Source organism: Anomalospiza imberbis, chromosome 3, assembly GCF_031753505.1.
Source record: "Anomalospiza imberbis isolate Cuckoo-Finch-1a 21T00152 chromosome 3, ASM3175350v1, whole genome shotgun sequence".
Classification (NCBI taxonomy): domain Eukaryota; kingdom Metazoa; phylum Chordata; class Aves; order Passeriformes; family Viduidae; genus Anomalospiza; species Anomalospiza imberbis.
In genome coordinates, this window is record NC_089683.1 from 391,459 (window position 1) to 409,241 (window position 17,783).

Sequence of the window (17,783 nt, forward strand, 5' to 3'; positions counted from 1 at the left end):
CGGTTCGGCCCGGTACGGACGGACACGCTCGGGGTCCCTGCACCCCAGGACAGGCCCTGCCCCTGCTGGCCCTGCCAGCCCCGGTGTCCCCGGTGTCCCCGGTGTCCCCGGTGTCCCGGGGGTCCCACGGCGTGGTGCCTCCGGGACCCCCCTCTGTGCAAAGGGGGGGTGGTGTCACCCCGGGGGGGCAGCGGGACCCCTGCCCTGCCTCCCCCTGCTCGGGGGTCCCGGGGCCACCGCCTCATCCCGGGACCCGGGGCGTCCCCAGGGGACCCTGAACACCGCGGTGCCCCAATGCCACCCTCGATGTGCTCCCCGGGTGACAATGGGGTGACATCACCCGCTCCGTGCCCCCCCGGGTGACAATGGGGTGACAGCAGGGACACCCCGCTTCCTCCAGCCCGGCTCGGGCTTTGGGGACCGGGGATGTTTGGGGACACAAGTGGCCCTGGGCCAAAGGACACGGGGTAGGTGACACCCGGAGTGTCCTGGGGCAGGGTCACAGCAGGATCTCGTGTCCTCCCCCCCAGTGCTGGGCGCCCCGCTCTGCCCGGGGGGGACAGGAAATGTCCCATCGCCGGTCGTTAAGGGACATCGTCTGGATATCCCCGCTGGACAATCGTCCCAAGCTCTCCCTGCCCTGGGGCCACCGGCAGCTCTGGCAGCCCTGTCCACCCCCTCCCCCAGTCCCATCCCCACCCCCATCCCCATCCCCATCCCCAATCCCTGTGCCTCACCCCCACCCTCATCTCCATCTTCATTCCACCTGCATTGCCATCACCATCCCCTGCGCCATTCCCATTGCCAATCCATCCCCGTCCCATCCCCACCCCCATCCCATCCCATCCCCATTCCCGTTCCACCCCATTCCCTGTCTTTGCCCCACCCCCACCCTCATCCCCATCTTTCTCCCATCCTCATCCCCTCTCCATCCTCATCCCCGCTCCATCCCATCCCATCCCATCCCATCCCATCCCATCCCATCCCATCCCATCCCATCCCATCCCATCCCATCCCATCCCCATCCCCATCCTCATCTCATCCCCATCCCGTTCCCTCCTTCATCCCTTGCCCTGTCCCCTTCATCTCCATCCCAGCCCCAGGGTCCCACCTCCATTCCCACCTCCACAGGGGCACGGGGCAGGGGGTCCCACCCAGCCTAAGGCTCCCAGCGTGGGCATGAGAGGCACAGCGCCTGTCCTGGGTGTCCCTGTCCCCGTGTCCGTGTCACTGCACCGACCCTGAGTGTCCCTGTCCCTGTGTCCGTGTCACTGCACTGACCCTGAGTGTCCCCACGTCCGTGTCACTGCACTGACCCTGGGTGTCCCTGTCCCCGTGTCCGTGTCACTGCACCGACCCTGAGTGTCCCTGTCCCCGTGTCCGTGTCACTGCACTGACACTGAGTGTCCCCGTGTCCGTGTCACTGCACTGACCCTGGGTGTCCCTGTCCCTGTGTCCGTGTCACTGCACCGACCCTGGGTGTCCCTGTCCCTGTGTCCGTGTCACTGCACTGACCCTGAGTGTCCCCACGTCCGTGTCACTGCACTGACCCTGGGTGTCCCTGTCCCCACGTCCGTGTCACTGCACCGACCCTGAGTGTCCCTGTCCCCGTGTCCGTGTCACTGCACTGACACTGAGTGTCCCCGTGTCCGTGTCACTGCACTGACCCTGGGTGTCCCTGTCCCTGTGTCCATGTCACTGCACTGACCCTGAGTGTCCCCACGTCCGTGTCACTGCACTGACCCTGAGTGTCCCCACGTCCGTGTCACTGCACTGACACTGAGTGTCCCTGTGTCTGTGTCACCGCACTGACCCTGAGTGTCCCTGTCCCTGTGTCCATGTCATTGCACTGACCCCGAGTGTCCCTGTCCCTGTGTCTGTGTCACTGCTCTGACCACGGGTGTCCCTGTGTCTATGTCTGTGTCACTGCACTGACCCTGGGTGTCCCTGTGTCCATGTCTGTGTCACTGCACTGACCCTGACTGTCCCTGTGTCTGTGTCACTGCTCTGACCACGGGTGTCCCTGTCCCTGTGTCTGTGTCACTGTACTGACCCTGACTGTCCCTGTGTCTGTGTCATTGCACTGACCCTGAGTGTCCCTGTGTCTGTGTCACTGCACTGACCCTGGGTGTCCCTGTTCCCCTATCTGTGTCACTACACTGACCCTGGGTGTCCCTGTGTCCATGTCTGTGTCACTGCACTGACCCTGAGTGTCCCAGTGTCCCTGTGTCTGTGTCACTGCACTGACCCTGGGTGTCCCAGTGTCCCTGTGTCTGTGTCACTGCACTGACCCTGAGTGTCCCAGTGTCCCTGTGTCTGTGTCACTGCACTGACCCTGGGTGTCCCAGTGTCCCTGTGTCTGTGTCACTGCACTGACCCTGAGTGTCCCTGTCCCTGTGTCTGTGTCACCGCACTGACCCTGAGTGTCCCTGTCCCTGTGTCTGTGTCACTGCACTGACCCTGAGTGTCCCAGTGTCCCTGTGTCTGTGTCACTGCACTGATCACGGGTGTCCCCGTGTCCATGTCTGTGTCACTGCACTGACCCCGAGTGTCCCTGTTCCCCTATCTGTGTCACTGCACTGACTCTGGGTGTCCCTGTGTCTGTGTCCGTGTCACTGCACTGACCCCGAGTGTCCCCACGTCCGTGTCACTGCACTGACACTGAGTGTCCCTGTGTCTGTGTCACTGCACTGACCCTGGGTGTCCCAGTGTCCCTGTGTCTGTGTCACTGTACTGACCCTGACTGTCCCTGTGTCTGTGTCATTGCACTGACCCTGAGTGTCCCTGTGTCTGTGTCACTGCACTGACCCTGAGTGTCCCTGTTCCCCTATCTGTGTCACTGCACTGACCCTGGGTGTCCCTGTGTCCATGTCTGTGTCACTGCACTGACCCTGAGTGTCCCTGTTCCCCTGTGTCTGTGTCACTGCACTGACCCTGGGTGTCCCAGTGTTCCTGTGTCTGTGTCACTGCACTGACCCCGAGTGTCCCCACGTCCGTGTCACCGCACTGACCCCGAGTGTCCCCACGTCCGTGTCACCGCACTGACACTGAGTGTCCCTGTGTCTGTGTCACTGCACTGACCCTGGGTGTCCCAGTGTCCCTGTGTCTGTGTCACTGCACTGACCCTGAGTGTCCCTGTTCCCCTAATCTGTGTCACTGCACTGACCCCGAGTGTCCCTGTTCCCCTAATCTGTGTCACTGCACTGACCCTGGGTGTCCCCGTGTCCTGTCCCCATGCCAGCTGCACCCCTCAGAGGCTGAGGGGTGAGGAAGAGGAGGGCAGGCTGGAGGAGGCTGGGTTGTCCCTGTGCCCACGGTATAGCAGGGTTGGTGACCCCAGCTGAGTCAGACAGTGGGGAGTGTCCCCAGAGTGGGACATGGGCGGTGGGTGGCACAGAGGGGGTGACCCCAGCAGCAGCCAGGGAAGGAGGCAGCTGTGAATGGGCACTGGGCCACCAGCCAGCTCTGCTCCTGAAAATCACGGCCCAGGAGTGACCCATGACAGGTCTGGGGCCTCTCACGGTGTGGGGACCTGCAGGGTTTGGGGAGCTCCATGAGGAGGAACTTGCCAGTGCCCAAGGGCTCCGGTCTGGTGAGATGGGGCAGGACAGGGGGGCTGTGCCTGGGGTCCCCTCTGGGCACCCACAGAGTCCCTGTCCCTGCTGCCCACGAACAGCCGCTGGCACCGTGGCCGCCCCGTGCCCGTGCCAGGCTCTGGGCCCCGGGAAACCGGCAGGAACGGGCAGGAATGGGCAGCACATCCCGCGGGAGAGGGACTGGCCCGCTGCCCCGAGAGAGGGCGGCCCCGGGGCCACAGGGGCAAGGAGCCGCGGGCCAGGCACGGGTGCCACCAGCAGCACGGAGCACCCTTTCCACCGGCCCCGGGGCACGGCCACGCCGGCGTGCCCCGCGCGCCCACCCGAGCCCCGTGTGCCCTGACCGTGCCCCGTGTGCCCGGCCAGCCCGGGCCCGGGCTCTGAGCGACCCACCGATGCCACGGGAGCCTCGGGGCTCAGTGGCCACGCGGTGCCAACCGCCCGCTGGTGCCGGCCCTCACCTCCCGCTTCCAGCGTGCCAGCCACTCGTCCCGCTTCCTCTTGCTGATATAGTAGGGGTCCCCGGCCTGGAAGGTGTGCCGCTGCATCGGCCGCTGCCGCAGGCTCGACTCCCAGCCCAGCCCGCCGCGGAGCCGCCCGCGCGAGCCCTGCCACGGACAGACAGCGGGGTCAGGCCACCGGCCACGGCCCGGCCTCGGGGACGGCGCAGGGGACACAGCAGAGCTGCCCGGGGGGCTGTGGGGGGCACGCCTCGTGCGTGGGGAGACAGGCAAGGGGGGCACTGCCTGCCTGGGCTCACATGGGCACGGGAACGTGGCCTGGCCCACGTGTGCACCAGGACCTGAGATTCGATAGTGGGGAGAAGTGATTCCCTGTGGGGCGGGCAGGCCCTGGCACAGGGTGCCCAGAGACGCTGTGGCTGCCCCTGGAGCCCTGGGAGTGTCCCAGGACAGGCTGGACATGGCTTGGAGCAGCCTGGTCTAGTGGAAGGTGTCCCTGCCCATGGATGAACTTTGAGGTCCCTTCCAGCCCAAACTGGTCTGGGATTCAATGACCTGGATGCCATGGCATCACAGCACACCCAGCTGCACCTTGGTGGGCACCACCGCCACCATCCAGGCACAGATCCTCCCCAAAGCAGATCCAACACGCTGTGCCCAGAGCACTGAGGGAACTGAGGGGAGGCCAGGGGTCAGCCTGGGCAGGCACCATCCCTCGTGGAGGGATGGAGGGGGTCCCTGACCCGGCACATCCTGGTGCCACCTGGTCCCCAGCACAGCAGCAAGAGCTGCCGGGTGCCTGGCTGTGTCGTGGCATGGGAGCCCAGGTGCCCAGGGAGCAGGGAGAGATGGTGCCTGTGGGCACGAGGAGGCCATGGTGGGCTGTGGGGCCGTTCCCCTTTCCTGGGGTGGGCTGTGCCCATCTCCTGGGGTGGCTGTGGGGCTGTGCCCATCTCCTGGGGTGGCTATGGGGCCATGCCTGTTCCCTGGGGTGTGCTGTGCCCGTCTCCCGGGCACAGATTTGCAGGATCCAGCCCCAGGCCATACTTGCCTCCATTTTCAGGGTGTCGAAGTTGTTTTCCTCCTTCTCGTCCTTGCCTGCACACGGAACAGAGAGCGGCCGTCAGCCGGCGTGGGCGCGGGGCGATGGGGCCCACCCGGGACTCCGCGGGGGAGACGGGGCCCACCCAGCCCGTCCGGAGCCCACCCAGCTCTGGGCGCGGGTCCCGGGGCGCTCCCGGGTGGGCGCTGCTGCCGGGACGCGGCCGCTGCTCCTGCCCCGGCCGGGTTTGGGGGTCCGGGGCAGTGACCCCCCCGGCGGGCAGGGGAAGCGGCGCAGCCCCGCTGCTTCCTGTGCTCTCGGCACATCCGCGCCGCAGGTCTGCCGAGGCGCTGCCAGGAAAGCGGCTAAAAATAACCCCCAGTGTTTCGGGGGGTGAGAGCCGCCGGGGGAGCGGGGCGCTGCTGGCTGCAGGGGGGGCTCCCGCCCGCTGCTGGCATCCCTCAGCACTTGCCCCTGGCTGCTGGGCACTGGCCACCGTGGCCCAGGCCCTGGGGTGGCCCCAGCCCCCTGTGATGCCAGGATGGTACCCCGCAGCTGGCACATGGGGATCCAGCCCCCCGTGGCAGCTGGAGCCCCTGAGGGAGGAGAGCGGCCCAGAGCTCTGCTCTGAGTGCTGGGGGACACCAGGGGACATGGGGGAACAAGGGGGGACGTTGTAGGGCAGCGTGGCACGCTGCAGGACACTGGGACACTGGGGGACACCTTGGGACACCGGGGAGCAGAGTGTGTGTGCGCTCCAGGTATGTCCAGGCATCCCATCCTCATCTACAGGGATCTATGGGGGGGGGGGGGGAAACTGAGGCACGGGAGAGGGGGCCTGGCCTGTTCTGAGATGCTTGGTCCCCCTCTGTCACCGGGACTGGCCAGACTGGGGGGCACTGACTGAAGCGGGGATTTCCCGTGGCTCATCGCAGGGGCACGGGATCCCGGCGAGCCCCGGGGGCGGGGAGGGTCCGGCAGGAGCCGAGCCCGGCGCTGGAAGGTGCCGGTGACCCCGGCCCGGGCTCGGCCGGAGCGCTGGAAATGGCTCCGTGCGGGCGGGAGGGAGGAAGGGAGGGAGCTCCCGGCAGCGGCACAGCCGCCCCGGGCCCCCGGGATGGCTGGGACCGCTCGGACACCGCAGCCGGCCGTCCCCGCAGCCTCAGCCGGGTCCGGCTGCCCTCGGGCTGCCCGGGGCCCGCCCCGGCCGCGGCCCTCCCCGCTCCCCCCACCGCGGCTGCGGCGCTCCCGCGGCCGCGCCTCGTGACTGCGGCAGCATCTGCAGCGTGCGGCTCATCCATGCATCCATCCCGCCATGCCTGCCTCTGCCTCTGCCTCTGCCTCTGCCAGCTCCGTCCCTGCCTGCCAGCCCCGTCCCTGCCGCTACCAGCTCCATCCCTGCCTGCCCCAGCCATCCCTGCCTCTGCCGGCCCCGTCCCTGCCTGCCCCAGCCATCCCTGCCGCTACCAGCTCCATCCCTGCCTCTTCCAACTCCATCCCAGCCTCTGCCAGCTCCGTCCCTGCCTGCCCCAGCCATCCCTGCCGCTACCAGCTCCGTCCCTGCCTGCCCCAGCCATCCCTGCCTCTGCCGGCCCCGTCCCTGCCTGCCCCAGCCATCCCTGCCGCTACCAGCTCCATCCCTGCCTCTTCCAACTCCATCCCAGCCTCTGCCAGCTCCGTCCCTGCCTGCCCCAGCCATCCCTGCCGCTACCAGCTCCGTCCCTGCCGCTACCAGCTCCATCCCTGCCTCTTCCAACTCCATCCCAGCCTCTGCCAGCTCCGTCCCTGCCTGCCCCAGCCATCCCTGCCGCTACCAGCTCCATCCCTGCCGCTACCAGCTCCAACCCTGCCTCTTCCAACTCCATCCCAGCCTCTGCCAGCTCCGTCCCTGCCTGCCCCAGCCATCCCTGCCTCTGCCAGCCCTGTCCCTGCCTGCCCCAGCCATTCCTGCCTCTTCCAACTCCATCCCAGCCTCTTCCAGCTCCGTCCCTGCCTCTTCCAGCTCCGTCCCAGCTCCCCTGTCCATCCATCCCTCCCTGCTCAGCACTGGCTCGGCATGGCCGGCCGGTCAGTCTCTGTGATGATTCCAGTCAGGAAGGCCCAAGTGCCAGAGCTGGGAATGCTGAGAAGGCTGTCCCGAGGTCCAGAGGGACCATCTGGGGTCCAGCCTGTGCCGTGGCCTCTGCTCCTGTCCCCGGGAGCGCCGGGCTCACCTGCAGAGCCCTCCCTGCCGGGGTCACACCCGGCATCCCCGGGGCCCGCTCTGCTCCGGGCTCAGCAGCCGCAGCTCCCGCAGCCTTCCCCCGGCACAGACGCTCCAGCCCTGCAGCATCACGGGCTGCTCGGCGGGCTGTCCCCAGCTCGTCCCTGTCCCCCGTGTCCCGGGGACACAGCGCTGGGCCCGGCGCCACGGGGGGCTGCACTACCTGGGCACCCCCTGACATGGCCCAGAAATGCCCCGGGACCCTCGGGACCTCCCGAGCTGAGCCGTGCCCCAGCCGGGTACAGCTGGGACTGACCCCTCAGCATGGCGCTGGTCCCTCTGCCCTGCCTGCTCCCCGGAGGCCAGCACCTCCTGGGCACCGTGGTCCCCACACCCCCAGCACGGGCAGGGCGGCCACAGGGGGCACAGGTGCCAGGGAGGTGTCACGGGTGGACAGGGATGTGCTGGCACCGCGGGGCACCGAGCACGAGGAGCCCAATCCCTGTTCCTGCTGTCAGGAAAGGTGATGATGGGGGATGGGATGAGCACGTGGGAACAGCCCCCCCACCCCAAATCCTGCATGGCATGGAGGGGCTCAGCCCTTCCTCCTCCTCCTCCTCCTGCGGCAGCGCTGCCCAGCCCAGAGCCCTCACGGAGCGGGACAGCAGGGCTGGGGGTCCCTGGGGGTCAGGGGTCTCTGGGGGCTGGGGGTCTCTGGGGACCGGGGGTCTCTGGGGGTCAGGGGTCTCTGGGGGCTGGGGGTCTCTGGGGGTCGGGGGTCCCTGGGGGCTGGGGGTCTCTAGGGGCTAGGGGTCCCTGCGTGGCCGGGGATCTCTAGGGGGTCAGGGGTCCCTGGGGGATGGGGGTCTCTGAGGGCTGGGGGTCTCTGGGGGATCGGGGGTCCCTGGAGACTGGGGGTCCCTGGAGACTGGGGGTCCCTGGGGGGCTGGGGGTCTCTGGGGGTTCAGGGGTCCCTGGGGGGCTGGGGGTCTCTGGGGGTTCAGGGGTCCCTGGGGGGCTGGGGGTCTCTGAGGGCTGGGTGTCCCTGGGGGGGTTCAGGGGTCCCTGGGGGGCTGGGGGTCTCTAGGGGGTCAGGGGTCCCTGGGGGTTGGGGGTCCCTGGGGGTTCAGGGGTCCCTGGGGGCCTGGGGGTCCCTGGAGGCTGGGGGTCCCTGGGAATTCAGGGGTCCCTGGGGGGCTGGGGGTCTCTAGGGGGTCAGGGGTCCCTGGGGGTTGGGGGTCCCTGGGAATTCAGGGGTCCCTGGGGGGCTGGGGGTCTCTAGGGGGCTGGTGGTCCCTGGGGGTTGGGGGTCCCTGGGGGGGCCGGGGTTCGCTGGGAGTTCAGGGGTCCCTGGGGGGCCCAGGGGTCCCTGGGGGCCGGGCCCTGGAGCGGGGAGCCCCCAGGGCTGAGCTCTTACTTTTCTCTGTGGCCTCCAGGAGTTTCCTCCTCCCGCGTTTCTTCTGGGGGTCGGAAGGGGCCAGCTCACCCTCATCGGCCGGGGCGTCCAGGCCCTCCTTGGGGGTGCAGCGGCCGTTCTCCAGCGCCCGGCCCGTCTCTCCGTCCGCCAGGCTCTCCGTCTCGTCCTCCTCGGGCCGGCCGCCCTTGGGGCTGGCCCCGGCCTCCTCCGCGTCCCCTTCCACGTCCCCGTTGGGCAGCGGCTCGGCGGGACTGGCCTCCGGGCACGGCGGGGGGCACTTGGGGACGGCCGCGGTGTCTTTGGGGGTGTCACTGCTTTCCGCCTGCTGGGAGAAGGGAAGGGCTGCGCTCGGTGCTGGCAGCGGGGGACGGCAGCACGACAGCCCGAAAAGCCCCGGTCCCACCTCCTGCATCCCGGGTGTGACAGCTGCTGCTGCCTGCCCTGGACCCTTGGGAGCAGGACACGGTGTCACAGCAGGGCCAGGACACATGGATGTGACGCCCTCGTGATCAGGACACGCTGCTGTGCCACCCTGAGGACCAGGACACTCCACCGTGGCACTCTGAGGACCAGGACACAGGTGTGTGTGACATCCTCACGGACCAGGACACATCTCCACGGCCTCAGGGCCAGGACACCTTAGAGCAACACCCTCAGACCAGGACACAATGTCACCACACCCTCAGGACCAAGACAGAGTGACAAGATACCTTTGGGACAGTGACAAAATGCTGTGACAGCCTCAGGACCATAACAAAAGGTGGCACACCATGAGGATCAGGACATGGAGCCACAGAACACTCGGGACCAGGACACGGGGACGGGGCGCCTTTTGGACTGGGATACAACACCGTGACACCCTCAGGAGCAGGACACGGGGATGTGGCACCGCAAGGACCTGGACATGCTGCTATGGCACCCTCAGGAGCAGGACACGGGGATGTGGCACCGCAAGGACCTGGACATGCTGCCATGGCACCCTCAGGAGCAGGACACGGGGATGTGGCACCGCAAGGACCTGGACATGCTGTCATGGCACCTTCAGGAGCAGGACACGGGGATGTGGCACCGCAAGGACCTGGACATGCTGTCATGGCACCCTCAGGAGCAGGACACGGGGATGTGGCACTGCAAGGACCTGGACATGCTGTCATGGCACCCTCAGGAGCAGGACACGGGGACGTGGCACCCTCAGGAGCAGGACACGGGGATGTGGCACCGCAAGGACCTGGACATGCTGTCATGGCACCCTCAGGAGCAGGACACGGGGACGTGGCACCCTCAGGAGCAGGACACGGGGACGTGGCACCACAGAACGACACTGGGCCATGACACTTTGGGAGCGAGGTGCCACAGCACTCTGGGGACCGGGCATGGGGCCATGGTGCCATCCGGAGCAGAACGTGCTGGGACGTGCCCGGGTGTCCAGGCCCCTGTGGGCAGAGGGGACACTGGCACTGCCCGTCCTGCCTGGTGCACCTGTGCCACCGCACTGGGGTGAGGGACAGCAAGGGGACAGCAAGGGGACAGCAAGGGGACAGCAAGGGGCCCCTTGGTGTGGCTCACCGCCACTGGCACGGACACATGGGACAGGGCAGTGTGTCAGGGACACACAGAGCTAGGCCCTGGGATAAGCTCGTGACACACACATGTGCAGGTGTGTGTGTGAGACAGGTGTGTCACAGGTGAGTGTGTGCGTGACAGGTGTGTGTGTGTGACAGGTGTGTGTGTGTGTGACAGGTGTGTGTGTGTGTGACAGGTGTGTGTGTGTAACAGGTGTGTGTGTGTGTGACAGGTGAGTGTGTGTGTGACAGGTGTGTGACAGCAGTGTGTGTGTGTGTGTGTGTGACAGGTGTGTGACAGCAGTGTGTGTGTGTGTCTGTGTGTGTGTAACAGGTGTGTGTGTGTGTGACAGGTGTGTGTGTGTGTGACAGGTGTGTGTGTGTAACAGGTGTGTGTGTGTGTGACAGGTGAGTGTGTGTGTGACAGGTGTGTGACAGCAGTGTGTGTGTGTGTGTGTGTGACAGGTGTGTGACAGCAGTGTGTGTGTGTGTCTGTGTGTGTGTAACAGGTGTGTGTGTGTGACAGGTGTGTGTGTGTGTCACAGGTGTGTGTGTGTGACAGGTGTGTGACAGCAGTGTGTGTGTGTGTGTGTGTGACAGGTGTGTCACAGGTGTGTGTGTGTGTGTGTGACAGGTGTGTGACAGAAGTGTGTGTGTGTGTGTGTGACAGGTGTGTGTGTGACAGGTGTGTGACAGGTGTGTGTGTGTGTGTGTGTGTGTGTGACAGGTGTGTGTGTGTGACAGGTGTGTGACAGGAGTGTGTGTGTCTGTGTGTGTGTGACAGGTGTGTGTGTGTCACAGGTGTGTGACAGCAGTGTGTGTGTGACAGGCACAGCTCAGCACCGGGAGCAGGAGTCAGAGCTTGGCCTGGCCCAGCTCATCCCAGCCCAGCCCAGCCCAGCTTGGCCCGGCCCAAACCAGCCCGGCCTAGCCCAGCCTGGCACAGCTCAGCTCAGCCCGGCCCAGCCCAGCCCAGGGTGACAGCTGGGCACAGGCACAGGGTGACACCTGGGCACAGGGTGACAGCTGGGCACAGGGTGACACCTGGGCACAGGGTGACAGCTGGGCACAGGCACAGGGTGACAGCTGGGCACAGGGTGACAGCTGGGCACAGGCACAGGGTGACACCTGGGCACAGGCACAGGGTGACACCTGGGCACAGGGTGACAGCTGGGCACAGGCACAGGGTGACACCTGGGCACAGGGTGACAGCTGGGCACAGGCACAGGGTGACACCTGGGCACAGGCACAGGGTGACACCTGGGCACAGGGTGACAGCTGGGCACAGGCACAGGGTGACACCTGGGCACAGGGTGACAGCTGGGCACAGGCACAGGGTGACAGCTGGGCACAGGCACAGGGTGACAGCTGGGCACAGGATGACAGCTGGGCACAGGCACAGGGTGACACCTGGGCACAGGGTGACAGCTGGGCACAGGCACAGGGTGACACCTGGGCACAGGCACAGGGTGACAGCTGGGCACAGGCACAGGGTGACACCTGGGCACAGGGTGACACCTGGGCACAGGGTGACAGCTGGGCACAGGCACAGGGTGACACCTGGGCACAGGGTGACACCTGGGTACAGGGTGACACCTGGGCACAGGCACAGGGTGACAGCTGGGTACAGGGTGACACCTGGGCACAGGCACAGGGTGACACCTGGGCACAGGGTGACACCTGGGCACAGACACAGGGTGACACCTGGGCACAGGCACAGGGTGACAGCTGGGCACAGGCACAGGGTGACACCTGGGCACAGGGTGACAGCTGGGCACAGGCACAGGGTGACACCTGGGCACAGGGTGACAGCCGGTGACACCCACACTGGCACTGACACCCCCGGACAGACCCTGGAGCTGCTGCCACTCCCTCCCGGTGGCCCCGGTGTCCTCCTGCAGCACAGGAGGGGTGGCACGGCGTGGAGCCAGGGCACGATGACAGGGTGGCACGGCGTGGAGCCAGGGTGGCACGGTGGGTAGTGGAGCCTTCCTGCCTGTCCCCAGTGAACTACAGGTGCCACGATGGTGACAGGGCCCGGGAGGGGACGCGGGACAGCTGGGGGCCTTGGCGTGTCACGAGGCACAGGCTCGAGGGGGTGGCAGGTGACAGGCACTGCTTCCTCCCTGAGGTCCCTGAGAGGTGCCACAGGGCACAGGACCCCCTGGCCTGCCCCCCCTGTCCCCTCCTGTCCCCCCTGGCCTGTCCCCCAGAGCCTGGCAAGGGCCCGGTGCCCCGAGCAGGCACCGGTGCCATCGGGAGTGCCGTGCCAGTCCATGAACGAGGGCACACCTGGGCTTTCGGAGGCCAAAGGCCGGACCTTGGCGTGCCTGGCCAGGGGATGCACAGCCCCGGAGGGCCAGCCAGCCACCACGGCATGGGGTGGCAGCAGGGACAGCGGGGGCACCGCAGCGTGGCCCGGGAGCAGCACAGGGAGCTGGAACCGGGCAAGATGGATTCCAGGGAGCAAAGGCCCCGGCAGTCCCACAAGGACTGGCAAGCAGGAGGGGTCCCAGACCAGACGGGTTCCAGACCAGGACAGGTTCCAAACCAGGACAGGTCCCAAACCAGGACGGGTCCCAAACCAGGTCAGGTACCAGACCAGGATGGGTCCCAAACCAGGACAGGTCCCATACCAGGACGGGTCCCAGACCAGGACAGGTCCCAGACCAGATGGGTTCCAGACCAGGACAGGTCCCAAACCAGGACAGGTACCAAACCAGGACAGGTCCCAGACCAGGACTGGTCCCAGACCAGGACAGGTCCCAAACCAGGACTGGTCCCAGACCAGACGGGTTCCAGACCAGGACGGGTCCCAAACCAGGACAGGTACCAAACCAGGACAGGTCCCATACCAGGTCAGGTACCAGACAAGGACGGGTCCCAAACCAGGACAGGTCCCAGACCAGGGCAGGTCCCAGACCAGGACAGGTCCCAGACCAGACGGGTCCCAAACCAGGACAGGTCCCAGACCAGACGGGTCTCATACAAGGACAGGTCCCAGACCAGACGGGTTCCAGACCAGGACAGGTCCCAGACCAGGACAAGTCCCAAACCAGGACAGGTCCCAGACCAGGATGGGTCCCAAACCAGGACAGGTCTCAGACCAGGACAGGTCCCAAACCAGGACAGGTCCCAGACCAGGACAGGTCCCAAATCAGGACAGGTCCCAGACCAGGATGGGTCCCAAACCAGGACAGGTCCCAAACCAGGACGGGTCCCATATCAGGACAGGTCCCAGACCAGGACAGGTCCCAGACCAGGACGGGTCCCAGACCAGGATGGGTCCCAAACCAGGACAGGTCCCAAACCAGGACGGGTCCCAAATCAGGACAGGTCCCAGACCAGGACGGGTCCCATACCAGGACAGGTCCCAGACCAGGACAGGTCCCAAACCAGGACAGGTACCAGACCAGGACGGGTCCCATACCAGGACAGGTCCCAGACCAGGACAGGTCCCAAACCAGGACACCGCTGCACCCCTGTCCCTGTAGGGTCTCCAGTGCCATTCCCCGAGGCAGCTCATGGGGTCCTGGCGCCCCTGGCCCCGCTGCCGCCTGTGCTGGGGCCGCATCCGTGCCGAGAACAATCGCAGGGGCCGTGGGGCTTCCCGGGAGGAAACGGGAAGGCCAGCGCTGTGCTCCAGGGCAGGCGGGGGCTGCGGGCCTGGGGACACCTGGGTGGCTGCGGGCTCTGGGTGCAGGGGGGCTCAGGGGGGCTGCGGGCTCTGGGGTGCAGGGGGGCTCAGTGGGGCTGTGGGGTTCAGTGGGGCTGTGGGGTGCAGGGGGCTGTGGGGGTCAGGGGGTCTGTGGGGTTCAGTGGGGCTGTGGGGTTCAGTGGGGCTGTGGGGCTCAGGTGGGCTGTGGGGGTCAGTGGGGCTGTGGGGGTCAGGGGGTCTGTGGGGTTCAGTGGGGCTGTGGGGGTCAGTGGGGCTGTGGGGTTCAGTGGGGCTGTGGGGCTCAGTGGGGCTGTGGGGTTCAGTGGGGCTGTGGGGGTCAGGGGGGCTGTGGGGCTCAGGGGGGCTGTGGGGCTCAGAGGGGATGTGGGGTTCAGTGGGGCTGTGGGGTGCAGGGGGGCTGTGGGGTTCAGTGGGGCTGTGGGGCTCAGGGGGGCTGTGGGGCTCAGGGGGGCTGTGGCGGTCAGTGGGGCTGTGGGGCGCAGGGGGGCTGTGTGGGTCAGTGGGGCTGTGGGGCTCAGGGGGGCTGTGTGGGTCAGGGGGGCTGTGGGGTTCAGAGGGGCTGTGGGGCTCAGCCCAGCCCCTCGCTGGGACAGGTCCGTGGGCTCGGCCGGTGTGGGGTGCCAGGCACGCATGGCACAGGCTCCCCTTGGCACGGCCAGGCTTTGGCATGGCACAGGCTCCCCTTGGCACGGCCAGGCTTTGGCAGCGGCACCGGGACCGGCCGTCAGTGCCAGGCCTGCGGTGCCACCGGACAGCGGCCGTGCTGGGCAGGAGGGTCCTGGGATGCTAACGCCGGGGCAGGACGGGCACCGCGTCCCCTCCTGCCAGGACAGGGACACGCCACCCGCCCAGCGCCACGGCCGGCACGGCCCCATCCGTCCCACCCAGGTGTCACCCGCTGCCAGCGCCTCCGCGGCCGGCCAAACCTGGCACCCCGGCTTCCTACCTGGGCCAGGACCGGACCCCAGCTCAGCGGGCCCCCGTGCCACCAGCACGTCCCCGTGCTGCCACTCAGACTGGGCCAGGGAGGGCAAGGGGGCGGCAGGAGCCACCCCCGGCCTGTCCCCTTCCCGGCCTGCGGTGCCCGTCCCCGTCCCCGTCCCGGTCCCCGTCCCCGCCAAGGGCCGGCGGCGGAGCCTTCCTGCCCACCCACCCCACGCTTCCTCCGGCTGCCGCTGCGGGGCCCTGGGAACAAGGTCTGCCTTTCTCCTGCTCCCTCCCCTCCGCTGGGCCCCCGCCAAGGAGCCTGCTCTGCACTGCCCCGGGGACACTGGGGACACTGGGGACACTCCCCGCCAAGGAGCCTGCTCTGCACTGCCCCGAGGACACTGGGGACACTGGGGACACTGGGGACACTGGGGACACTGGGGACACTCCCCGCCAAGGAGCCTGCTCTGCACTGCCCCGGGGACACTGGGGACACTGGGGACACTCCCCGCCAAGGAGCCTGCTCTGCACTGCCCCGGGGACACTGGGGACACTGGGGACACTGGGGACACTGGGGACACTCCCCGCCAAGGAGCCTGCTCTGCACTGCCCCGAGGACACTGGGGACACTGGGGACACTGGGGACACTCCCCGCCAAGGAGCCTGCTCTGCACTGCCCCGAGGACACTGGGGACACTGGGGACACTGGGGACACTCCCCGCCAAGGAGCCTGCTCTGCACTGCCCCGGGGACACAGGGTGACACTGGGGACATTCCCCGCCAAGGAGCCTGCTCTGCACTACCCCGGGGACACAGGGTGACACTGGGGACACTGGGAACACTCCCCGCCAAGGAGCCTGCTCTGCACTGCCCCGGGGACACTGGGGACACTGGGGACACGGGGGACACTCCCGGCCAAGGAGCCTGCTCTGCACTGCCCCGGGGACACCGGGGACACTGGGGACGCTCCCCGGAGAGGGATGATGCTCCCCGGAGAGGGATGACGGGGGTTGGCACTTGGCGACTCTCGTGCCCACCCCAGCCCGGGGAAGGTGCCCCTGTCACCCTGGCACCACCCGCAGAGCAGCCCTGCTGAGGGGTGTCCCTCTGCCAGGCGCAGCTGGGACTGGGGACGCTGCTCCTGCAGCCACAGCATGCCACTGCGTGGCTCAGCACGGCACGGCGCCCCGCAGCGCAGCCTGGTACAGCCCGGCACAGCTCGGCGTGGCCTGGCACAGCTCGCCCACACCATGACACCCGTCCCCACAGGGCTGTGCCCGGCCACCCTCCTGCCAGCTCCCCCTCCAGCACCCTGTGCCCTCTCACACCGCTGACCAGGCACGGGGCAAGGCCCCTCTGGCCACGTGCCTGCCCACCACGACCCTGGGCACGGCTGCTGGGGACCCCTGGCCGGCACCCACAGGGCCAGCCTGGTGCCCATGGCGTGTGCCAGCTCCCCTCAGCCTGCTCCGGTGCCCCCGGCGCAGCAGGCTCTCCTCAGGGAGGATAATTTTAGTAGCTCACGTCCATAGGGGCTTCCCTGGCAGTGCCTGGGGCTGGCTATGCCAGCTCTGCTCTCTTGGCACTGGGAGCTGCTGGCCAAAGGACACCGGCACCAGCACTGGCAGCAGCACCGGCAGCAGCACCGGCACCAGCGCTGGCAGCAGCACCGGCAGCAGCACCGGCAGCAGCTCTGGCACAAGCACCGGCACCAGCACCAGCACCGCGCAGCTGTGTTGGAGCACACAGGGACGGGCACCCACCCCCGGCTCCCACCCCCGGGGCAGGATGTGCCCGCTGCCCCGGCATTGCTGCCATTCCTCCATCGTGCCGGGGGGTTCCTGGGGCCTCCGGCTGTGCTGGCCGGAGCCCTCCAGGCTCCCAGGCGCGGCCGTTGCTGCGGCGCTCCCCGCTTGCTCCCGTGCCAGCATTGTTCTTCCAGCAGCGGCTCCCCCACCCCGGCACGTTCCTCCCGGCCCGGGGCCACCGGCAGCCTGAGCCCAGCCAGCCCTGCACACCCCCTGGCCCAGGTGACGCTGCCCCGGCTTTGCCGTGACCCTGGCACTGGCGTGGCAGGGATCAGGGGCTGTCGGGACAGGCAGCTTGCCCCTGAAATGTCCCAGCACAGGACGAAGCCCTTCGGCTGCCAGAAACTTCTCCAGAAAGGATTTGCGGCCTTCTAAGGGTGAAGGTGCCTCAGCTCTGTTTGTCCCCCCCTGCTCGTTGCCCTGGCCCACTCATCGCCCTGGGCCTCTTTGTCACCCCTCTGTCCCCACCTGTGGGAATGAAGATTGGGGACACTGTCTGAGTCTGGAGACCAAGGGCACCTTCCCTCTGGGCCTTCAGCATCAGAGGAACCTGCTCCTCCACTCACACCAAGTCTGTGGCAGCAGCCAGGTGCCACCTGGCCACCCCGCAAGGAGATGGCTCCCCAGTGGCACTGGGACACACCATGGCCTGGAAGGGACGAGCCCCCGGGGCCCTGCCCCAGCACAGACCCAAAAGCCCCGAGCATCCCGTGACTCCCAGCTGACCTCGGCAGGCACGGTGCCCGTGGCTCAGCGAGGGCTGAGCGAGCCCGGAGGCCCTCAGAGGCTCGGGGCTCTGCCCCCGGGCCCGGCAGCCCCAGGGAGGGGACCAGGGTCGCAGCCACCAGGCAGGGAGCAAATGCATGGTGGGGCCTCGAGCAGAGCCACACGGAGCGGGATGGTGCCACCGGGCACAGGAGGGCTCGCTGAGGGCCAGGAGGGGAAGGACACCCCCTCCGACTGCTCTCGGGCCTCCTCTGGCTCAGCACCCTGGTACACAGGGCAGCCCGTGGCACGCCAGGAGCCGAGGTGTGCCAGCAATGCAGGACAGCCCTGCGGGGGACACCCACCGCCCCCCACCTGGCTCA

General features: G+C 67.6%; 1 protein-coding gene across 2 annotated transcripts in view; it reads right to left on the bottom strand.

Moving 5' to 3' along the window:
• DNMT3A (DNA methyltransferase 3 alpha) overlaps positions 1–17,783 on the bottom strand; it is a 40,661-nt gene that overhangs the window by 11,187 nt on the left and 11,691 nt on the right. Inside the window, exons 4-6 of one of the 2 annotated variants that reach the window (XM_068183095.1) lie at positions 8,720–9,044; positions 5,109–5,155; positions 4,058–4,204 (exon numbers count right to left, since the gene is read on the bottom strand). In XM_068183095.1, the coding sequence (XP_068039196.1) occupies positions 4,058–4,204; positions 5,109–5,155; positions 8,720–9,044 (519 nt within the window). The remainder of the gene's footprint in view (positions 1–4,057; positions 4,205–5,108; positions 5,156–8,719; positions 9,045–17,783) is intronic. The other variant, XM_068183096.1, reaches the window with a different exon arrangement.